The sequence below is a fragment of the Rhinoraja longicauda genome, chromosome 13 (genome assembly GCF_053455715.1).
Source record: "Rhinoraja longicauda isolate Sanriku21f chromosome 13, sRhiLon1.1, whole genome shotgun sequence".
Classification (NCBI taxonomy): domain Eukaryota; kingdom Metazoa; phylum Chordata; class Chondrichthyes; order Rajiformes; family Arhynchobatidae; genus Rhinoraja; species Rhinoraja longicauda.
Window position 1 is genome coordinate 27331003 of NC_135965.1, and position 24818 is coordinate 27355820.

At 46.6% G+C, this 24818-nt stretch overlaps 2 protein-coding genes across 2 annotated transcripts in view; one reads left to right on the forward strand and one right to left on the reverse strand.

The window, feature by feature from the left end:
- Positions 1 to 24818, reverse strand: part of LOC144599588 (LIM and senescent cell antigen-like-containing domain protein 1) — a 54484-nt gene that overhangs the window by 27593 nt on the left and 2073 nt on the right. Inside the window, exons 2-4 of the mRNA XM_078410651.1 lie at positions 20790 to 20949; positions 19853 to 19919; positions 18647 to 18767 (exon numbers count right to left, since the gene is read on the reverse strand). Of these exons, the coding sequence (XP_078266777.1) occupies positions 18647 to 18767; positions 19853 to 19919; positions 20790 to 20949 (348 nt within the window). The remainder of the gene's footprint in view (positions 1 to 18646; positions 18768 to 19852; positions 19920 to 20789; positions 20950 to 24818) is intronic.
- Positions 7051 to 14628, forward strand: LOC144599586 (uracil nucleotide/cysteinyl leukotriene receptor-like). The gene is made up of 2 exons (XM_078410650.1): positions 7051 to 7367; positions 11903 to 14628. Exon 2 carries the CDS (start codon positions 11948 to 11950, stop codon positions 12944 to 12946), a length of 999 nt encoding a protein of 332 aa, XP_078266776.1. The 5' UTR covers positions 7051 to 7367; positions 11903 to 11947; the 3' UTR covers positions 12947 to 14628.

Genomic DNA, 24818 nt, shown 5'->3' on the forward strand with positions numbered 1-24818 from the left:
GTCCCATCAATTATCAATGAGATGGTGAGTCAGGCAGCTGGAAACAGGCCCTTCAGCCTACTGACTCCTTGCCGATAATCGGCTACCCATTTATACCGTACCACTTTATTCTCACATGCCCATTAGCTCCCCCAGATTCTACCTGCACACTGGGGACAAATTGCAGCAGCCAATTAACCCACGAACCCACATCTGTGGGATGTCAGAAGAAACTGGAGCACCCGGGGGAGATGGACACGGTCACAGGAAGAACATGCAAATTCCATAAAGACATTACCCGAGGTCAGGATGGAAGCTAGGTCTCTGGCGTTGTAAGGCAGCAGTTCTCCCCACTGCACCCACTGAACTCACCTTCATGGGCATATATTTCCAACTGTCTATTTGGCACAGCTTTTGTGTAAGCAAAGCTTCTTTCTTTGTAAAATTGCTTTCTTCCAGAGATTTAGTCATGACTTCAATTATGTTGAAGTGGAGGAGCCTCTATGGGTCAAACGGGAGGCATGTTCAGGGTATCATGCACAGTGCCAGCTGTTTCTGTAATGATTCACTTAGCATTCATTTACCTTTGACCCTCAGAATTGCTTTAACTTTCTTTCTGGCCACACACTGAATGAAGGCAACTTGAGTCTAGTCTGCAGGTTGACGGGTGCAGGGCTGTGCAGAAGGGCAGATGGGTCTTCGACCTTCACGGGGTCAATCAACGGGCACCAGGAAAATACCAGGTAGAAATACCAGGATAAATCTATGATAAAGTGCATCCACTGTTCAGGAACATTTAACATTGACCCAAGTAGCATGTGGGACTGATCTTTGGGCCAGTGGTGCAGTGGTAGATATAATACTTATGCCAGTGCCGCCATATTTAAAGTCCAGGGTTGGTCCGCGTGCTCCGTGTACTGAAGTAGTTCCCACGAACCGACGTCCCTCTCCTCGTCTGGTCATCTTTGTGTCCCGGGGATGCCACTGGCAGCTAGCTTGGAAGGCGCTAGAGGCAATACCCTGGCTCACCCTCTTACCTGCCCGAGCTCCTCGCATCTGACATCTCCAGCTCCCTCCCGGCTGTGCCGTCCAACGAGGCTTCGGGCAGCTCTCGACAAGCCTTCTGGCGGGATCCCTGTGCCGCCGACTGATGAGCTTTTGGGTGGGCCTTGCCGAACTAGTTATTGACTTCAGGAAACGTGGTGGTCTACACGCCAAAGTCAGCATGAATGGTGCTGATGTGGAGATGGTTGAGAGCTTCAAGTTCCAAGGCATAAAGTTCACTGGTAATTTGTCCAGGGTGGACCATGTTAAAGCTATAGCCAAGAAACCACACCATTGCCTCAACTTCCTCAGAAGACCGAGGAGTTCAGCATATCTCCATTGACTATTGTCAACTTCTACACACGTTCCGTAGATAGCATCCTATTGGAAATAGTATCCTATTGGGAATTTGGCAATAGCTCTGCCCAAGATAATAAAAAATGCAGAGAGTTATGGATGTAGCCCAGTCCATCATACAAACCAGCCTCCCCCCAATTGAATCTATCCACACTTCATGTTGCCTCTGGAAAGCAGCCAACATAATCAAGGACTACTCACACCCTGGTCGTTCCCTTTACTCTGCTCTCTCATCGGGCAGAAGATACAAAAGCTTGAAACCACCTACCACCAGATTCTGGGCCAGCTTCTGCCCTGCTGTTACCAGGCTACTGAACGGTCCTCTCCTGAGCTAAAAGTGTAGCCCTGACCTCCCACCCGATCGCATTGCAGCCCTTGAACATTTTTTATCTGCATTATCTCTGTAGTTGTAACACTGTATTCTGCACTCGGTTTATTTGTCTCTTTGCACCATTGTACTTGGCTTGATTGTGCTGATGTTTTGTAGAAATTGGCTGGATAGCACGCAAACACATTTGCCTCGTGTACGTGACAATAATAAAACAATATCAATTCCAATACAATGAAGAGTGAGAGTGATGAGTTATTATGGCAATCCATTGCTGCAACTAGCCACCTATAACATTTCATTTTTATTTAATTATTCGAACTGAACTTCCCCATCCGCCATGATAGAATCTAAATACATTTTTCTGGATTGGTGATCCTGAACTGGCATTCAGTAATCTGGCCTCTACACTGCTGTAACCCCAATATTCTATACCATTTATCAGTCAAACAAAAACTAATTAAGTTGATAGTTTTCAGGTCTGTATCTTGCTTTGTGTTTTTGGTTGAAGAAATTTTAATCATCTATAACTGATGTTTTAACCATTTATAACTGGGCACTGATGTGTTAATCTAGTCACTCATGTTATAGTCAGCATTGATCGAGCATTAGACAATAGACAATAGGTGCAGGAGTAGGCCATTCGGTCCCGCGAGCCAGCACCGCCATTCAATGTGATCATGGCTGATCATTCTCAATCAGTACCCCGTTCCTGCCTTCTCCCCATACCCCCTGACTCTGATATCCTTAAGAGCTCTATCTAGCTCTCTCTTGAATGCATTCAGAGAATTGGCCCCCACTGCCTTCTGAGGCAGAGAATTCCACAGATTTACAACTCTCTGACTGAAAAGTTTTTCCTCATTTCCATTCTAAATGGCCTACCCCTTATTCTTAAACTGTGGCCCCTGGTTCTGGACTCCCCCAACATTAGGAACATGTTTCCTGCCTCTAACGTGTCCAACCCCTTAATAATCATATGTTTCGATAAGATCCCCTCTCATCCTTCAAAATTCCAGTGTATACAAGCCTAGTTGCTCCAGTCTTTCAACATACGACAGTCCCGCCATTCCGGGAATTAACCTAGTAAACCTACGCTGCACACCCTCAATAGCAAGAATATCCTTCCTCAAATTTGGAGACCAAAACTGCACACAGGTGTGGTCTCACTAGGGCCCTGTACAACTGCAGAAGGACCTCTTTGCTCCTATACTCAACTCCTCCTGTTATGAAGGCCAACATTCCATTGGCTTTCTTCACTGCCTGCTGTACCTGCATGCTTCCTTTCAGTGACTGATGCACTAGGACACCCAGATTTCATTGTACGTCCCCTTTTCCTAACTTGACACCATTCAGGTAATAATCTGCCTTCCTATTCTTACCACCAAAGTGGATAACCTCACACTTATCCACATTAAACTGCATCTGCCATGCATCCGCCCACTCACACAACCTGTCCAAGTCACCCTGCAACCTCATAGCATCTTCCTCACAGTTCACACTACCACCCAGCTTTGTATCATCTGCAAATTTGCTAATGGTACTTTCAATCCCTTCATCCAAGTCCTTAATGTATATTGTAAATAGCTGCGGTCCCAGCACCGAGCCTTGTGGTACCCCACTAGTCACTGCTTGCCATTCTGAAAGGGACCCATTTATCCCACTCTTTGCTTTCTGTCTGCCAACCAATTTTCTATCCATGTCAGTACCCTACCCCCAATACCATGTGCTCTAATTTTGCCCACTAATCTCCTATGTGGGACCTTGTCGAAGGCTTTCTGAAAGTCGAGGTACACCACATCCACCGGCTCTCCCCTGTCAATTTTCCTAGTTACATCCTCAAAAAATTCCAGAAGATTAGTCAAGCATGATTTCCCCTTCGTAAATCTATGCTGATTCAGAACGATCCTGTTACTGCTATCCAAATGCTCCGCAATTTCGTCTTTTATAATTGACTCCAGCATCTTCCCCACCCCAGACTAACTGGTCTATAATTTCCCATTTTCTGCCCCGCTCCTTTCTTGAAAAGTGGGATAACATTAGCTACCCTCCAATCCACAGGAACTGATCCTGAATCTATAGAACATTGGAAAATGATCACCGATGCGTCCACAATTTCTAGAGCCACCTCCTTAAGTACCCTGGGATGCAGACCATCAGGCCTTGGGGATTTATCAGTCTTCAGTCCCATCAGTCTACTCAACACCATTTCCTGCCTAATGTGAATTTCCTTCAGCCCCTCCGTCACTCTAGGATCTCTGGCCACTAGAACATCTGGGATTTTTTTTAAATTTTCCTTAGTGAAGACAGATCCAAAGTACCGGTTCAACTCGTCTGCCATTTCCTTGTTCCCCATAATAAATTCCCCTGCTTCTGTCTTCAAGGGACACACATTTGCCTTGACTATTTTTTTCCTCTTCAGTTTTAATCAACATAAATCGGCCACCAATGTTTTCATCCTCTATAATCAGCCACTGATGTTTTCAGTCATAGCAACAAAAGCACAATTTCCTAAGTTTTTTGAATGCCCTGGTTTCAGTTCCGGAAAAGCAAATCAAATGAACGTTGTTGACATAGTTGAATGTCAGGAACAGGGAAGCTTATTGTTTATGATAAAGGTTTAGTTTGTAAAGTGGGGATGCTTTGAAGTCAAGGGAGGATTGCTAGAATGTAGACTCCCAAGTCTACTGAGATTTCAGGACTGATAAATGTTGGAAATTATTTCAAACTAATTGGATACATAAAAGACAAGCTACAGTTCTACAATATTAAAACGGGAACTAATTATTTGTTTGTTATTGTTTGGTGGCAATTTGAACTGAAACCAGTCCTTTTATGACCAGTCCTGGGCCAGAACCACAAAGAAGGTAGTTCTCTGTTTTCTTAGAAGTTTAAAGAGGTTCTATTTGACTCCAAGTACTTTAGCAAACCTCTACAGATGTGCTGTGGAAAGTACCCTGACTGCTTGCAGCATTGCCTGATATGGAAATTCCAGCACACAGGAATGCAAGAGGCTACATAGTGTGGTGGTCTCAGCCGGTCCATGACAGGACCTACATCTACATCTACATGAAATGTTACCTCAAGATAGCAGCACCGATCATCAAGGATCCCCACCATCAGGGCCATGCCCTCTTCTCACTGCCACCATCGAGCAGGTGGTACAAAATCTGACGTTCCACACCACCAAGTTCAACAACAATTACTTTTCTACAACTATCAGGCTCTTGAACAAACCTACACAACCTTAATCCTACCTCAGCAACGGATCACTATGGCACACCTCTTGCCTTAACATGGACTTGTTTATTTTCTAGTCGTGTTTTTGCATTAACGTCTTGATTTTTCTACAGTCTTCTTGCTTTTAGAATGTAATGTGTAATCTGTTTTTATGTGTAGGAAAGAATTGCAGATGCTGGTTTAAATCTGTTTTTATTTAGTTGTCTGTCTATGGACCTGTGAAGCTGTTCCAAGCAAGATTTATAACTGTACCTGTCCCTCACCACACTTGTGCATATGTCAGTAAAGTTGAACTTGGGGTGGGGGGAGGTTCATAAACTTGGGAACTTGTGCTTTCATTAGCATGACTAAAGACATCAGTGGATGATTATAGAGGATTCAAACATCGCCCCTCCCCTCCCCCCCAGTGATATTGCTTAAAACTTTGGTGTTTGATTAATGCTGAGAATGACGTAAATGATTAACACATCAGAGCTCTTTTATACTTGATCAAAACATCAGCACTCACTTATAGATGATTAAAATATCCATATCCAGTTATAGTTTTAAAAGAAAAGAGCCTGGTAAAAAAAAAAAAATCAAACATAATTGGCTGGTTTACACATCATTATCCAATTATGTATCCCAATATTAGTGACCATTTATAGCTGATTAAAGTATCTGTGCCCAGTTAATTTTGATTAAAACGTCAATGCCTAGTTCCTGATCAGTTAACCATAATTGTCCAGATAATGTTGTTAAAATATCAGGGTCCAGTTACATATTATTAATACATTAGTCCCAGTCACAGACAGTTGAAACTTCAGCGTCTGGTTAAAGCTCATTAAATCATCAGTGCCTGATAAAAGATGGTTAAAACATCAGTGCCCAGCTATAGATTTCATCCATTATAATTCTAGAATCTGGTCTGTGTTGGAAACATTAAAAAAAAATTAATGTACTTTGCTCAGACGGTAATTATTTGGGAACAGGACATGCATCTTGTTGGATGGGATCAATTGTTGAGTCTCTGCATTACACAGCGCAAAGTTAATTAACCTCTGGGTCCTGCACTGCATTGGAAAGTGACTTTAAGTATCTAGGACCTGTTCGAGATTGGAGAGAATCAGCAGCCGAAGATTCACATTGTATTGGACGGGCAAAATGTTGTCCCAGACACTGAGTGGCTGGGATCTGATCCACAATGGATAGGGCCAATTCACATCAAGGGGTTACTGGGCAATGGACAGGGTCGGGTTGTGTCCAGGATCCACTTTGCATGAGCTGGGACCCACTCTGTAGTTGACTGGTCATTTACTTTCAGGGAGCTGCTCTCCATTAGTAGGGCCAGTTATCGTTCAGGACCAGTTCCAGGGTTACTTAGTTGAGAGGTCTTGAGGGTCAGTTAATGCATGCATTCTACTCTGTATTAGATATGGTCAGTTAGTACCGACTACAAGTTATGCATCACAAAACTTGTGCTTTGTATCCAGTCCGTGTCACAGTTATTATCAACACAAGAGAGTGTAGATGCTGGAATCTTGAGCTGGAAAGACTTAGCAGACCAAGCAGCATATGTAGAGGGAATGGACAGATGCCATTTTGGGCCAGGACCTTTCTTCAGACTGATCCACCACAGATAATATTCACTGGTCGATCGCCTCACATTCCGTACCTGTTCCTCAGTGGACAGAGGTAATGCAGCTTTACGACTCTTTTTCACCCCCAATTCCACCAAATCACGTGGGAGGTGATCGGCTAAAGCTGTGCTTACTGAAATAAGGATCCCTTGTCCTACCCCACAGCCGCACAGAATGTGCTCACTTTATTCAGTGGAGCGTGAGGGCGAGACAGGGAGATTATATTATCTCGGGGCACTGGTGCACTAAACACGCCTCTGTTTCATGGGTCCTGAGACGCACAAGTGCAGTGCATTTTTCAGCAGCCTTCTTTGGTTGCTAGGCCTCCCAGCCTCCCTCCTCAGTGCCACCGCTGTCTCTGGGCTGATGTGCCAGAACTGAAACTTCTCATTGTGAGCAGCGGGTGACACAGCACCACAGTGGAGCACGCCGAGCAACAGTGACCCGCTCCAAGACCTCCATAAAGGATTCACACACAAAAAAATATTATAAAGATCCTCTTATCAAACTTTTAGGGAGCGAAAAAAAATTGAAATTCTTTTCATACGGCAAACAATGAGCTCCCTCTGTTGGTTGCTGAACAATAGCCTTTCGCCAGCCGCTGTATCACTTATAAAAGAGAAACACCCTCTGTCAGACTGACTCACTCAGCTCTGGTTGTAAGCGTATTTGGGAATGTACAGCTCTCGTCTGATTTAGTACCTCTCCTTTCACTGTATAAACACCGCAGGTGGATTTCGAAGCAGAATTCAAGCGTGGGACCCTTTCTTGCTGAGCACCGGACGGGATGTCACCAGCAGCAGGTAAGTCAGTGTGCAGCATGTTGCAGTTTGCAGTGCGGGAAACAAAGGGCCAGCAAGGGAGCTGCTGTGCTGGGAGGAGAGGGGTAGGGAAGGGAGACGGTGGGCATGGGAGGGGAGAGGAAGGCAGGAAGAAGAGGCGATGGGCAGGGGGGGGGTTGGAAAACAAAGCGGTGACAGGCTGATAGAGAGAGGCAAGACCCAGAGGAAGCGAGAAGAGAATGCAATAACCAGGGGAAAATAAACATAGGACGGGATGAGGAAAAAGGGAGAGAAAAACTATCTTAGGACCTCGTACAACAAAAAAACAGTTTCAGCAAAGTCTATCCTGGAATCCTTTCATCACTGTACAAACATTCACATGTTGGCTGCACTCTCATTGACTTCTTTAATAGTTTCCAGGAACCTTCAATAGTGAGGTATTGCTGTAATTATGTTATTCTGCACTTTAAATACTTGATGAGAAAACTCGAGCTCTGGAGCTCAGGGAGTGAGCTGTTCTTGCATGCTGTGGCTCTGCACAGCACAGCACAGTAACACATACCTTGCTGTATTTTAGCAAACCCTCACTTTGATGCATCCTTGCCTTGGAGAGCGATCAAAAGCTCGTTGGAGGAGGTTTGTCGTGCAAACCTCATGCCAGAACAATGGCCCCAGCAATCACATTCTGAATGTTTACATTCATGCTGCTGAGTAAGCAGAGCAGAGGGTGCAGCTTCAGAAGTGTGTGTCGGACTTTGATGCAACGGTACATGCAGCGGCAGGTACATCGTCTCCAATTCAAATCAGGGGAAACTTTGCAAAACTGATATCATTCATAGAAAGCAGGCAGGCTAACTGGAGAGAAACAGCAAAGAAGATGTATAGATAACACATCAGAGCTGGGGGAAAACAAAAGGGAATAACACCCTGAGATAGGAATATCTAGGAATTATCAGACAGATTAAATAGATAGATAAATAGATACAATAATTAGATAAATAAGGGGATAGGTCGGTAGCTCCTGGCACAGTTCCTCAGCCTTCCCTAAAACTCCCTTCCCCCCCCCCCTCGTATGTTTCTCCTACCTTTCTACCCTTACCCAACTCTAGCATTTGGTTCTCTATCCCCATCCTTCACCCCAGCAGCCCCCCCCCATCTCCCACCTCCTGCCTGACCACTCAGAGAGCTCAAGGTGGGGGAACGCAAGTGGGGAAGAGGAAGAGGTTTGAGAGAGAAGGGAAAAAGACATTGGCAAGGGGAAGAGACAAGGAAGAGACAACTCCTCACGGCGCTGTCTGTGTGGAGTTTACACGTACTCCCTCACCTGCTTCGCTTTCCTCCCACATCCCAAAGACATGTCGGTCGGTCGATTAATCAGCTGCTGTAAATTGCCTCAAGTTTGTGGGTTGAGTCAGAGGGAACATGGACTTCCCAGAGAGAATAGATGACTGGGGAATGGGATTACTCTGAGAGCCAGCATAGACTCACAGTACTGAATAGCCTTGCTCTATGTCACATGGAAGTACTAAATCTACAATGGAACAAAGAGCGTGCAGAAGGGAAAATCCAAAAGACAGCAAAAAAGAGGAGCTACCGCATAAAGCGAGAGAGAGGGGAAGGCAAGTGACAGAGAGATGCAGCTGGTCTTTCTCCATCAGCCTGCCTGATTCTGGTGAGAAGGTGCTTTGTGTCAGATGATCCTTAGTCACTACAGAATCCCCCCGAGTCTCTCCAAGTCTCTTTGAAGAATGTTTGAAGATTGTCTAAGTAGGGTATCAGAGAACGTTTCCAAGAGTCATTACAAACTCAGCCTCGGTCTGGCCCTGTCTGTGGGCTGTTCCATTGAACCGCTGGTCAAAGGAGGATGAAGGAGGCTCGGGGTCTGAGCAAAGCATTCCTTACATTCTTTTCCGCGGAACAGCTTCTATCTCTGGTAACTGAATCTTATCCAGTGCTTTCCAACAGGCACCCTGTGCAGAGTAAGCAACAAGAGGGTACAGCAGCTTGCTGAGAACTCCACAGTCCTTGTTCTTTGTCTCACGACTCTTTGTTAGATTTGCAGTCACCGTGTGTGGGATGTGTCGACCCTCTCTGGTCTTTTGCTTTCTTTCTTAGTCGAACAAAATGCATCTCAAAATTCAGCCAGTAGGATTTTCACCCTGTTGAAAATCAAACCACTGGCTTTCATTTCTCTCCATCTTTTTCGTCTAACTTGTCTTTCTTTTAATTTTCCATCCTTTGCACTCTCCATGTCCCCGCCTGTTTGAATCTCTTTAATGAAAACCTTATCAGTCACATTGGCAAAATGATTGAGAATTGCAGTAAAGACTGCCCGGGGAGAGGAGCTTCCAGTGACCAGACGACACAGGCTCTCCAGTGTGGACGGGGAGCTGCAGTCACCCTCTGAAGCTCGAGGAGAATCCAGGATGAGGTGTTTGGGTTTGAGCCGGAAGAAGGGCCTCGACCTGACATGACCATTCCTTCTATCCAGAGATGCTGCCTGTCCCGCTGAGTTACTCCAGCATTTTGTGTCTGCCTTGAGGTGTATGGATATCACATCCATCACTCCATCATCGCAAGGACAGTTGCTGAAATAAACCTTGAAGCCATCCAGCACACAGTTCCTGAAAATTCAATTTCCGTTGCTATGTTGTTTGTGCCGGTGATGATATTATTGACTAATTTTTATTTTTATAACTAATACTTTATAACTATTTATTTTACCTTTGTCCAGTTTTAAGCAAAAATTACTCACATGGATATCACTTAAAGCTCTCTCTCCTCATTCATTCCCTGAGCCACAGAAATCACACACCGGTAGAACTGCCACCTCACAGCACCACAGAACCAGGTTCGATCCTGGCCTCTGGCACTGTGTGTGTGGAGTTTGCACGTCCTCCTTGAGATCGTGTGGGTTACCTTCAAATACTCCGATTTGCTCACACATCGAAAAGACACATGGGTTGGGTAGGTGAATTGGCTGCTGTAAATTGCTCCTCGTGTGTAGGCGAGTGCTATTCCCTTAGAGGAATTGTTGAGAACGTGGGGGAGTAAATATGGGATCAACGAGGGATTATTGTAAATGGGCGGTTGATGGTTGGCACAGACTCAGTAGGCCGAAGGGCCTGTTTCCATGTGATGTCTCAGACTGAGCAGTGTTGACCCCTACTGGCCACAAGTGGTAGCTCCATTCCACAAAACGTTTGCCACTCATCACAGCCGGCTCATTTCATCAATGCATAATCATCATGATGTAATTAGCACAATCTTAACTGTCCGTTCATTTATTACAATGGGGTCCTTACACCACACACTGCAAGTAATATTGATTATTATAGGCAGCTGGATATGTGTTGGGGCAGTTTAAAGTAGAGGGACCCTTAAAAACTATCTAAAAATATGCAGAACTTGAGGTAATGGCTATGCGTGTACACACATTCACACCAAAACATTTATAAAAGCTGCAAAATCCACTAAATTAAAATTGGAGTGCATGCTCTGATTACTGACTCTACTGCAGTCAACACTATGGTATAGGTTCCTTATTGTGGGCTACAAAGATTACCAGTCATATTTATTACTGCATTACTTGCGATGTTACTAAACATTTGTCACCATTTGTAGGATTGATTACTGCAGTCTGCACACTATGTTGCAGGCTAACAGTCATTACAGAAGCCAAACGCACCTAAAGTATTTTTTCATGTTTCCTTGTACACTTCTTGCACATATATACCTCTTAAAGGCCATAGCTAAAATAATTTGTACATTACACACAGCTCAAAGTCTGCCTCTGACCCTCGAACAATTGAACATTTTTGTGTCTACGATTTAAACCAGCATCTGCAGTTCCTTCCTACACATTTTGTCTAATGCAAGTGCATGGTTAGCAGTTTGTAATGAAACTGTTTCGATTCACATTGAACAGCTGTAATGAGCTCTGCAAATGCTATTCGCAGTTTGCAATGAAGCCTTCATAATGGGGTTCAGTGAAAGCACAATCAGCAGCTCTGACAATTGATAGTAGTTTGTCATGAATAGAAATTAAAAAAGAAAAGTGATGGAAATACTCAACAGGTGGAGAAAGGAAGAGAATCCACATTTGAAGTCTATGACCATTCATTGGAATCGAAAATGTGCACTGACACAGAGGGAAGTGATGGTGCATGTGTTTAGACCAGATATGCAAAAAGGAAATGGATGGAAAAAAACAAAGAATCTGTAGTAGGATATAGACAAGAAATAGTGAGTTTGCAATGAGCCTCACAAATCACAGCAACAACCATCTGCAAGATGGAGCTGCAAGAGGGGGAAATAGATGGAAAACGTTGGAAACTGAACAAATCTGACAGCATCGGTGGAGAGAGAAACAGAGTTAATGTTTCGGATCAAGACTCCATTGTCAGAGCCATGGGTTCTGGCAAAGGTTCTCAGATTAGAAACGATAACCGTTTCACCCTCCACAGATGCTGCCCGGCGTGATGAGTGTTTCCTGCTTTGAATTCTGACTTCCATCGTGGACAGGTTTTGATCTTCAGCCTCTGCTTGTTTTCCAGACGTCCACTGAAGCTGTGCGCGGCCTGCATTCTGTGAGGGTGACCATGGCGTACCCAATCCTGCCCAGCAATGCCAGTGGGCCACAGTGCGTCCAGGAGAGCGTCGAGGAGAACCTCTTCTTCTCCTCCTTCTACGGGGTGGTGTTCGTGCTGGCGTTTGTGGGCAACATCCTGGCCGTATGGGTCTTCTCCTGCGACAACAATACCAATACCACCACCAACATCTACCTGATGCACCTGGCGGTGGCCGACCTGTGCTACGTGCTGATCCTGCCCATGCGTATGGTCTACCACCTGAGCCAGAACCACTGGCCGTTTGGCGAGGTGCCTTGCCGCATCACCGGCTTCCTCTTCTACCTCAACATGTACGCCAGCATCTTCTTCCTCACCTGCATCAGCGCCGACCGCTTCCTGGCCATCGTCTACCCGGTCAGGTCCATGCGCGTCCGCAAGCCACTCTATGCCAACATGGCCTGCGTGGCGCTGTGGGTGCTGGTGGTGGTGGGGGTGGCTCCCATGCTAGGAGCGCCGCAGACCCTGCAGAGCAGCAACACCACCACCGTCTGCCTCCAGCTCTACCGCGAGAAGACCTCCAGCTTCGCCCTGGTGCCCCTGACGGTGGGCTTTGTGGTGCCCTTCGTGATCACGGTGACCTGCTACCTGCTCATCATCCACAGCCTCCGCCGGGGCAACCGCATCGAGAGGCACCTGAAGGACAAGGCCATCAAGATGATCATCCTGGTGCTGACCATCTTCCTCATCTGCTTTGTGCCCTACCACATCAACCGTTACCTCTACATCCTGTCCAGCGGCACGGCACAGGCCGACTGCCGGCAGCGGCGGCTGATGGCCCTTAGCAACCGCGTCACCTCCTGCCTCACCAGCCTCAACAGCTGCCTCGACCCCGTCGTCTACTTCTTCGTTGGCGAGAAGTTCCGCGAGCGATTCTGCCACTTCGTGTGCGGCCGCAGGAAGAGGACGCAGTCCGTCAGCCATGAGACCAAGACCAACGAGAGCTCGCTCAGCGGCAAGTCCGAGCTCTAGCTCTGGGGGCGAACAACTGCCCCCCGACACCACAGTCAGTCCGTAGGGGGGTGTGAATGGTGTGTCGGGCATGTCGATGTATGTGGGCATGGTGTGTGTGTGTGGGGTTGGTGTTTGGGCATGTCTATGTATGTGGGCATGGTGTGTGTGTATGTGTGTGTGGAGTTTGGGCATGTCTATGTATGTGAGCATGGTGAGTATGTGTGGGGTTGGCTTTTGGGCATGTCTATGAATGTAGGCGTGGTGTGTGTGTGGAGTTTGGGCATGTCTATGTATGTGAGCATGTTGTATGTGTGTGGAGTTTGGGCATGTCTATGTATGTGAGCATGTTGTGTGTGCGTGTGTGTGTGTGCGGGTGGAGTTTGGGCATGTGTGTGTATGTGAGTTTGTTGTGTGTGAGACTAGTGTGTGTTAAGTTGGTACGAGTGATTCAAAAAGAGACACAAAAAGCTGGAGTAACTCAACAGGTCAGGCAACATCTCTGGAGAAAAGGAATGGGTGACGTTTCGAGTTGAGACCCTTCTTCAGACTGAGAGTCGGGGAAAGGGAAGTGAGAGATATGGACTGTGATTTAGAGAGATATAGAATGAGTGAATGAAAGATATGCAAAATTACGATGATCAAAGAAAGGTGGAGCCCACAATGGTCCATTGTTGGCTTAGGCTAGGATGATAACAAGTTGTACAGATAGTGAAACTCAACAGGACGACAGTGAAACCGTTACGATGATGAGGGTGGGGAAGGGACGGTGAGAGAGGGGATGCATGGCTTTCTTGAAGTTAGAGAAATCAATATTGATACTACTGGGTTGTAAGCTGCCCAATATGAGATGCTGTTCCTCCAATTTGCATTTGGCCTGACCCGCTCGAGTTACTCCAGATTTTTGTGTTTATCTTCGGTTTAAACCCGCATCTGCAGTTCCTTCCCACACATTTGGTATGAGAGATTGTTGCGTGTGTGAGAGAGAGAGACATGTGTACGTTTTTTTGTGTTTGGTTGGTGTGTATGAATGTGAGGTAGTAGTATGTGTGAGAGATTGGAGTGTATGTTGGTAAGTGTGTGTGATTGGAGTGTAAGTGTGAGGTTGGTGTATACAAGGTTTGTATGTGTGTAGTGGTAGTTGTGTGTGTGCGTGTCAGATTGATGTCTGCGCGTATTTGTTAAGCAGTTAAGTTGAATTTGTTAATTCACAAGGTGAATATCCAAGTCTTTACAATATGGACTTGCTGAAAAATGCAAATCGATTTGATGTGAATCAGTGTGACACCAGTGACAGACCAATGGGTCCGCAGTGCTGAATCTGTAGCCATTATATGTTTGTGAATCACACCCGTGACACTGTAGTCAGCAATTGTAGTGAGATGGAGCTAGGTGTGGAAAAACTCATCTGTGAAACTCTGACTAGACCCAGGACGATACCTGATATTTTGGAGGCTGGCACTCGGGAGATTTTATCATTGAAATGTCCTACGATATTCAAGGTGACATCGCAGATGGACAAAGTAACAGCAGCTGCATTTATTGGACCTGTGTCGCTGATCTTGACATTGAGAGACAGCGTAAATGAAGGAGCTAACTGTAAAAAGAATGATGATGCTGGAATCATCAACGCAAATGTTCCCTGAGCTGCCGTGGGGTGAGGTGGTGGTGCAGGATGTGGGAGAGGGGTGGGAGGTGGGTGAGGATGGACAGTCGGGTGGGCAAGTGGGGGAGGTGGTTTCCTCAGTTGTTCTGCAAGTGAATTATCCAACGGATCCCTCGGCCAACTGGGGAACAACCAGCCCCAGGGCAGGAGGATGGGAAACAACCCAGAAGACAACTTTCCCTCTTCTGGAGGCAGTGCTGGAGGGGTACAAAGTTCTTGTGCGACAGACCTTTCTAGCAAGCATCAAGCTGGGCTCCTGGAATTACCACAACTGCCCTGCAAAATGTTCTTTAGCTTGTAAAGTTAAACCTAGACAGTCAGTCTAAGGGCATTTGCAAACTGAAATAAGAAATTAAAGCAAGCTTCTTACCCAGACAGAGTGCAGAATCCCATTGATTGGTGTATCCTTCATCACCTCCCAGGGTCGGCCTGTGCTGCATGGGATCTGATCATCTTTACTATAGACTTTTTAGACTTTAGAGATACAGCGCGGAAACAGGCCCTTCGACCCACTGAATCCGTGCTGACCAGTGATCCCCCTGTTCACTAGCGCTACCCTACATACTAGGGACAATTTTTATAACTTACCGAAGCCAATCAATCAACAAACCTGTACGTCTATGGACTGTGGGATGAAACCCGAGCACTTGGAGAAAACTCAAGTGGTCACGGGGAGAATGTATAAACACTGTACAGACAAAGAAACTGCTCCCTGGCTGCCTGTTGTTTAGCATCAACCAGCCACTGAATCCACTTCACCATCAGGTCCCCTTCGTGTGGTTTGCTATCTCTGTGGGGTTGGTTATCAGCTATAACTAATGGGTCGATCGATGTGTCCACCTTGCTTTGGGAAGACATTGAGCACGTACAGTCATGGACCAAACCCACCAGAAAATAAACAAATGCACACCACATCCTGCTAAACGTTACAAAGCGGCCGCACGTTGGCTGAACTGGTCCACGCCAGCGTTAATGTGCTGCTGGAGTATATCCTGTCATTGACTTTTCTTTCCTGTGTTGGCTTTGTGACATGGTGTGGTAATTATTTCAGCACATTGGTTGCCTGCAGTGGGACTGTTGTCTGTGCAGCAGTACTGTGGTACTATTTTTTTTTTTACAAAATCCACAGCTCTGTCCCAACTACTCAGAGACGCAGGCAAAAGTAAGTTTATAAAGCAAATGTTGGGCATGGGCTTTGACATGCTGGGATCCCTGCCTTCAGTATCATTGTATTCAGGTCCGTGTTTATTCTGCAGTCCCTCAAGGAGCTAAAGTTCTTTCCGGCTGGTTTTAGTTTCCAGCAGCATTTTGCAAACAACTTGTACAATGAAATCAACTCAACAAATCCCTTGAAGGGTACCGTTCAATGACTGCAAGCATGTCAATGACTGCAAGCATGGCATTCAGTGACGCCATTCAGCCCATCGAGTCCGGGGCTGTCCCAATCCTTCAGCTGAACATCTCCTCCCTGTGAGATTCCTCGCTCTGTCCCCTTCATTACCAATTCTTCTAATAACACTTCGGCATCTTAATCAATTTTCAATAACTCTCCCTGTACCAGCAATCAATATCTCTAATACTCAGTTCGTACACAGTATCAAAGTTCCAGCCCCATGCCTCTGATTTTTGTTTTCATAATAGGAAGCTCCAAACTATGCCCATACACCAGTGGGAGCAATGCTGTTAAACAGACCTTGGCTAGTCTGGGCTCGGCCACAGCTACGTCCTGAAGATCATATTGATGCAGCTAGTCTTACATAGGCTTCCTGTATGTAGCCACACAGGATTAGAAAAGCTGTGTTGACAGAGGGGCAGTACTCATGTGAGAGGATTGACTGGACATTGACATTGATTGACTGGACATTGACTTGTCCCCCGTTTATCCCACATGGCTTTGGTCCCATCCTTTGGCACGGCTGGGAAAGCCTCTGCAACATCCCCGCCCGTCTCAGAGTCGTTTCAGCTTCTTCTCTCATTTGATATTGGATGCTGGTAATTTCTGACAATAAATGACTACGTGAGAACCTTGGAAGGGTTTCTCTCACCAGGCAAACCATGGAACCCACATCCCTGCCCACGATAAGATGTCTAACTTTGTATACCTGCTCATTGCAAGTTAAGTCAGTTCAATGAGCAATGATAACAATGCATGATTGCTATCTAACCCTCGGACAACAAACACCGTTACACACGTCTCCCACCAACACTCCCAGCATTACACCCCTATCACAATTCCCAGTCACAATATCACATTCCCAGTGTTGCAATATTATCTCCGATGATATTCCCAATATTTCACCATTCCATCTGGCATCTTCAATGTGAGGACGCCATCCATCCCCTCTGATGCTCCCTGTGTTACAGCTCCTTAGCCTCAGCTTTCTCAGTGTACCTCACCCAGTCAACAAGCCACCCCGAGGCTCCATGTTAAACCAGCCCATCTCATCCCCACCCTTCACACCCTCACGCACAACCTCTACCCCTCACAGACACCCCACCCCTCACACACACCCCCAACTTTTCACACACTTACCCTCACCCAACCCCTCACACACACCCCCAACCTTTCACACCATAACCCCACCCCTCATATACACCCCCCAACCTTTCACACCTTACCCACACCCTCTACCCCTCTATAGCACAATCACCAGACTCAGTATGAGTTATTCAATGGCTGGCACCAATCACTTTGTATATCTTTTACCGTTTGTCTTATAAGCTAACCTCTGTTTGGTCTCACTGTTACTCTGGACATAACACAGCTCGCCCTCACTCTTACACTGTGTAACACCTTGCATTCACCTTGTTTGTGCTGTGAGAGAGACTACAAGAGAGCTGTACTATTACCACGTGGCGTCTGCTCCTGCCCTGCGGCTCAAGGTTGTGACAACTTGCTGCTCCGCACCATCAGACCAAGCGTCCATATCTGTGCTGTTTGCCCAGATAATGATTATCCTGTATAATATTTTGATTTGTGTACAATATTTCTAATGATCGATGCATTTGTCTTTTTTTAACTACTTGTGAACTTAACTATCATTTTCGAAAAGTAAGGAGAGACCATCATTTCTGCGTCTTCAAAATTCTTTGTTTGTAAAAAGTTCTTTGTGAATAAAAGCAGATGAAAAATGGCAGCAGGTAACCTCACTTCCCGTGAATATGAATGGAGCCTCCACCAGCTTGGAGTTGGAACTGCAGTCCTGGCAAATATTGCAGGACATAACGGTGATGCACCATTCAGCAGAGGACTGTCCTACCTCAGCAAGCTGCACGGATTTGTGGAAAAGCAGAGGTTTACTCAGGTTCCAGGTCAATAATTACCCCTCCCCTGCAACACCAACACCTCAGCACTGTTCAACCGACCGGAAGTGCAGCTCACTGTTGCCAGGGGGACCACACTCAGGCTTGGAGCAAGTCCGAAATACTCAGTAGGTCAGGCAGTATCCGTGGAGAGAGAAACCCTTCGAGTATGGCACAATGGTGTGGCTGCCTCACTGTGTCGATGAACCGGCTACAATCCCGACTTACAGTGCTGTCTGCGTGGAGTTTGTATGTTCTCCCCATGACCACATGGGGTTCTCCTCCCACGTCCCACAGACAGACAGGTGAGCAGGTTAATTGGCCGCTATAAACTTCCCCTCATGGGTGGGTGATTGGTGGGATCGAGGGGGAGTTGAAGAGGATGAGGGATGAATAAAAAATGGGCTCAGTGTAGGATTAGTATAAAGGGTGGTTGATGGCCGGCGTGGGCTTGATGGGCCAAAGGGCCTGCTTCCAATCTGCATCCCTGAATGACTCTATAACAGCTGTAGTATCGACTCTGTTTCATTCCCCACAGACACTGCCTGACCTGTTGAGTGTTTCTGTCATTATGTCACATATCAGTAGCTTTATTTCCATGCAAAGTAATGGCCAACCACACCTTGAGTGTCCAGGCCAGGACCGATGATCTACTCCAGGCCCAGGGACTTATGGGCTCTGGTCCTGTGACCCTCCTCCACAGACATGGAAAACCCGGTGTGCGTATCTTGCCCGCTGGGCTGTGAGCCTACCTGTCCTCATTCTTCACGAAGCCCAGGTCCGCCAAGGCCACCGAGCAGATCTCGCAGCAGAAGCAGTCTGGGTGCCAGTTGTTGTTCATTGCCTTGATGACGCGGCCAATGATGAACTCTCCTGGACAGGCACAAGGAAAGGCAGTGAGTACCACGAGATGCCGGCAACACACCCGCCGGGTGCCAGGGCCTCCCTCTCCCACAGTGCAGGGCAGAGGAAGAATGTGAATGCTCCAAGGTCACCCCTCACAGACCTGCAGCAGTCTGTCACAGACACAATCAGAAACAAACGATACATAAAGAGACACAGCATGGAAACAGGCCCTTCAGCCCACTGAGTTCATGCTGACCATCAACCGCTCGTTTAACCTACTACATTGACCCCATTTCTTATCCTCCCCATATTGTCATCATCTCTGCAGGGAAAGCAGGGTGGAGGAACTAGAGAGGAAAGGGTTAATGATATCAATGGAGGGGATATGTTTGGTGAAGAGGGAAGGGACTGGTACAGATGAACAGATGCAAGGGAACGCACCCATGCACAAAGACCCATGTACACACACGTTTGCTTATATACACATTCATATATATCATATCATATCATATCATATATATACAGCCGGAAACAGGCCTTTTCGGCCCTCCAAGTCCGTGCCGCCCAGTGATCCCCGTACATTAACACTATCCTACACCCACTAGGGACAATTTTTTTTTAAACATTGACCCAGCCAATTACAACCCAGACTCACACAACAGCACATGCAACACATAGAGTATACAGCCAAGCATGTTTCACTCACGTGCAACACACAAACCAGCACATCAGCCACACGGAACACAAACACCAGTACATCACGCTCACGAAATACACACACACCAGCACATCACGCACACGGAACACACACACCAGTACATCACGCACACGGAACACACACACACACACCAGCACATCACGCACACGGAACACACACACATCACCACATCAAGCACACGGAACACACACCAGCAGATCTTACATGTGAAATACACACCAAGGTACGTCATACATGGAAACACCTGTAAATATGCCACACATTCACATTCATATAAACAGATAAACTGACGTACACATACATGACAGGTGTGACCAGCCTTACACACAGGCACACAAATGCACACACACACAAACTGATCCTCACTGACAAACATCTGGAATGAAGTCCTCACCACACTGTCCACAGCAGGGAGCGAACAGCATCTGGAAGTCGTGTTCACAGTACATCCTGCCTTCAAACTGAAATAAAGTAAAGAATCATCAGCTCCAACCCTCACAGCGTGCTGGAGCCCTGAGCCTGGGGATGTCAGGCAGGCACAGAGATAGCTGGTTTCAAGGGGACCTGGTGCCTTGGGAATCATTGTGATCAGAGGAGGGAGAGGGTCTGCAGAATTATCCTCCAGAGATGAGGGTGTGGACCACAAGAAGAGAAGGTCTACGGACCCGCAGGGTGAGCTCACGTTGCTACCAGAAGGGAACCTGATGAGCACACTTCTGTCATTTAATGGGTGCCACAGTGGTGCAGCTGGTAGTGCCGCTGCCTCACAGCTCCAGAGAACCGGGTTCAATCCTGACCCCGGATGCTGTCAGTTTGAAGGTTGCATGTTCTCCGTGAGCCTGTGTGAGTTCTCCAGGGTGCTCTGGATTCCTCCCACATGCCAGAGGCTTGTGGGATGGTGGGTTAATCAGAAGTTGTAAATCGCCCCTCGTACGTGGGTGAGTGGTAAAATCTGGTGGGGGGGGGGGTGGTTGAGCTTATTGTCTCTTTCACAGTTCTGGCAAAAGATCCCAGACCTGAAACACTAACCCTGTTTCTGTCATCGCAGATGCTGCATGACCTGCTGAGTATTTCCAGCGTTTTCGGTTTTTATTTCAGATTTCCAGCATCTGCAGTATAATTCTACTTTCAGTGCCACAGACAGTGACCCAGCCCAGCTACAGTGTTCCTGGTTCCAGAGTCACAGAAACAGGCCCTTCGGCCCACTGACTCCATGCTGCCACAAGTAGCCCAACACTCATCCCATTTCTCAGCATTTGCAGCATGACCTTCTGTTGGAGATTCAACGTCTGACTCTGTCGGCCCCTGGGAGAAAGATGTGTGGGCCTTACCTCATAAAACACGCCTCCTGGAAACTTCTGGAAGCACTGCGCACACACAAAGCACTTCTCGTGGTACAGCTCCCCGTTGCTGTTGACAATCCGCTCCGTGGGGTCAAAGTGCGAGCGGCAGTGGCCACAACTGGCATTGGCCAATGCGTCTGCCATGTTACTGCACAAGGTGGTGAGAGAGGACACTGGTTAGCCCAGATCAGTCCCCAGAGCACAGCAACAGGCCGCAGACTGATCATACACTAACAGGACCCAACTGGCTGGTGTGGGTGCACACAACGCATGTCCGACTGTCAGAGGACACCGTAACTCCATCTCCACCCCCTCCTCCCTCCATCTTGCTCTCCCCCTCCTTCCCTCACTCTCCCTCTGCCTATCTTCCTCCACCCTCTCCTTCTCCCTCACCATCTCTCTCTTTCTTTTCCTCCCTCTTTCTCCCATTTCCTCCTCTCCCACTCCCTCTGCATCTTTCCCTCCCTCTCTGTCACCTTCTCACTCTCCTCCTCAACCCCCTTCCCCATCTTCTTTTTCCTCTCCCCGTACATCTCTCTCTCCCTCCGTCTTCAATGTGAACCCACCTCCAATCCCATCTTCTCATCCAATCCCTTTCCACTTTCCGCAGATACCATCCTCCACAATTCCTTGGTCTGCTCATCCCTTCCCACCCAATCCCCCCTCACTCTGATGGTGGAGAGGGGGGGGGGAGGGGGGATGGGGGTGGAGGGGGGGGAAGGGGGGGAGGGGGGGAGGAAGGGGGGAGGGGGGGTAGGGGAGGGGAGAGGGGAGGGGGGGGAGAGGGGGGAGAGGGGGGGGAAGGTCAGTATGGGAATGGGAAGGGAAGTTAAAATGTTTGGGAGATTTTTTTTTTCCTAGTTTGCCCCCAGAGTTTAATATCTCTCCTCATTATCTTACGTCCCCCTTCGTGGATTCTGAATTTATTTCAGTCTTTCGGTCTGTTGCTAACTTTTGCAACTTTTCATTCCACTTATAACCTTCCTTCCCTTAGAACCTTCCTTCCCGCTAATTTATCCGGCCAGTCCACTTTAGCCAACTCGGCGGCACAGCGACGCAGCGGTAGAATTGCTGCCGGGGTTTGGTCTTAACTACGGGTGCTGTCTGCACGGAATTTGTACTTTCTCCCTGTGACCGTGTGGAGTTTCTCCGAGTGCTCCAGTTTCCTCCCACACTCCAAGGACGTACAGACCCGTAGGTTAATTGGCTTCGATAGGTTGTAAAATTATCTCTTGGATGCAGGATAATGTGGTCGTGTACGGGATGATCGCTGGTCGGCGTGGACTCGATGGGCCGAATGGCCTGTTTCCACGCTGTATCTCTAAAGTTTAAAGTCATTCCATTGTAGAAACAAGGAACTTCATATGTAGGCAGCATCGCTGGAGAATATGAATAGGTAACCTTTTAGATCGCGACCTTTCTACCAGCCTGAAGTGAAGAATGGTCCCAACCCAAAATCAATCTGTATTCCCCCTGAGATGCTGCTCGCCTGCCGAGTTACTCCAGCACTCTGTGTCTTTTTTCATTCCATCGTAATTCCCTTTACTTAAGTAAAACACAGTTGCTTCGGATTCAACTTTCCCTTCCTCAACCTGAGCACAAATTTCTAGCATGTTATGATCACTGCTCCCCAGGGGCTCTGTTATTCTGAGGTCGTTTATTAAACCTGCCACATTGCCCAGAACCAGATCCAATAGTTCCCTGGTTGCCTCCATGTTATCGCAAAAACGGCCATAAATGCGCTCCATTTCCTTTCCACCTTAATTAACCAATCCCATGAAGATCAATGTCTCCCATCAGTATAACTCTTTTACATGCCCCATTAAAAATAAATCATACCCTCTCCCAGTGTGAGATCCTGATGTGATTATAGGGAGTTAGGCTAAAAAGCAGGACCTCGAGAGTAGTAATCTCCAGATTACTTCATGCGCCAAAAGAAATAAGATAGGACTAATTTATCTTATTAATTGGATAGGGATAACTAATAAGAATGTTGGGTAGGGATAAGGGGGGGCATTATCAGGTTGGTTACTTGCAACCTGTTGGTGGCATCGGGGTCAGTGCTGGAACTACAACTGTTCACAATGCGTGTGAATGTCTTGGAGGAAGGATTGAGGGTACAATGGATAAAAATATGTGTGGAGGCAAGTTACCAGGAGAATAAAGACTGTATATGAGGAGATATTGATGGGTTTTTGAGAAGGCACAAAATACGCATATAGAGTTTAATGCGGGACAAGGTGAGGTTGTTCATTTTAGAAGGAAGAACAGATTAACAGTGTTTTATTTAAATGGAGAACATTTGAAGCATGCTGTGGCACAGAGCATTTTGGTCTCACACACAAGCACAGAGGGTGCAGAATGTTAATATGCAATGGCAGTTTGAGATTAAGATGGTGGTGGTGTTGGGGCTCTTGAAGAGCATTAAAGTGGATAAATCCACAGAACCTGATGGTATCTATCCCAGGTTATTGAGAGAGACACACAAGGAGATTGTGGGAGCCTTGACAAAGATCTTTGCGTCTTCTTTGGCCACAGGCGAGGTCCCGGAGGACTGGAAAGTAGTCAATGTTGTTCCTTAGTTGAAGAAGGAAAGTAAAGAGAATCCAGGGAATTATAGGCTGGCGGGAGGATTGGAGAGGTTTCTTTGTGATTTACTCCTATTTGAAAGAGAATGGGACAGTCAGCTTGGCTTTAGACATGACAGATCATGTGTCACTAACGATTGAGTTTTTTGAGGCGTCAACAAATTAGATTGATGAGGGTAGGGTGGTGGATGTTGTCTACATGGCTTTTAGTAAGTCATCTGATAAAGTCTCTCATGGTAGTCTGATCCAGAAGATTAAGATGCATGGGATTAACAGTGACTTGGTCGTATGGAATCAGAACTGTTTTACTGATAGTAGAGGGCTGTGGAAGGACAATACACAGGCTGGAGGTCTTTGAATAGTAGAGTTCCGCAGGGATTTGTGCTGGGACCACTGCTGTTTGTGATATATATATAAATGACAGACGGGTTGGTTAGTAAGTTTGCAAATGACGCCAAGAAATCAGACTGTGAGGAAGGCTGCCAAAGTATACAGTGGAATATAGATCAGCTACAGAAATGGGTGGAAAAAATGGCAGATGGAGTGAAATCTAAGCAAGTGTGAGGTGTGACACTTTGGGAGGTTAAATATAAGGGGAAAATATACAATTAATGGCATGACCCTTAGCAGGAACGATGTACAGAATAGATCTTGGGTTCCAAGTCCATAACTCCCTGAAAGTGACAACACAAGTAGATTGAGTGGTAAAGAAGGCATTTTGTATGCTTGCCTTCATTGATCAGGGCATTGAGTATAAAAGTCAGGAAGCCATGATGCAACTTTGTAGGACTTTGATTAGCCGAATTTGGAGTATTGCATACAGTTTTGGTCAGCACAATACAGGAAGAATGTGGAGGCTTTGGAAAAGGGTGAGGAGGAGGTTTACCAGAATGATGCCTGGATTGGGGGTATTAGGTGCAAGGAGAGTTTGGACAGACTTGGATTGTTTGTCACTTGAAAGATTTAATTGTATCTGCTTCTACAGCTTCCTCCAGCAATGGTACGAAGCAAAGGGTGACTATACCACTCCAAATCCTTTGAACTAAGGCCCTTGGTGGAACACCAGAGGTTGTGGGGAGACCTGATAGAAGCATATAAAATTGTGAGAGGCATAGATTAGGTAGATAATCAGAACCTTTATCCCTTTCCCAGGATGTAAATATCAAACACTCAGGGGCATCACTTTAAGATGAGAGGGGCAAGTTTTAAAGGAGAAGTGCGGGGCAAGTTTATTGGTGAGTGGTTGGGACAGATACTATAGTGGCATTGAAGAGACTTCTAGATAGGCATATAGATATGCAGGGAATGGTGGGATATGGATTATGTGCAGGCAGATCAGATATGGTCTTGACATCATATTCGGCACAGACACTGGGCCGAAGGACCTGGTCCTGCGTTGCAGTGCCCTATATTCTATATTTTAGGTCAT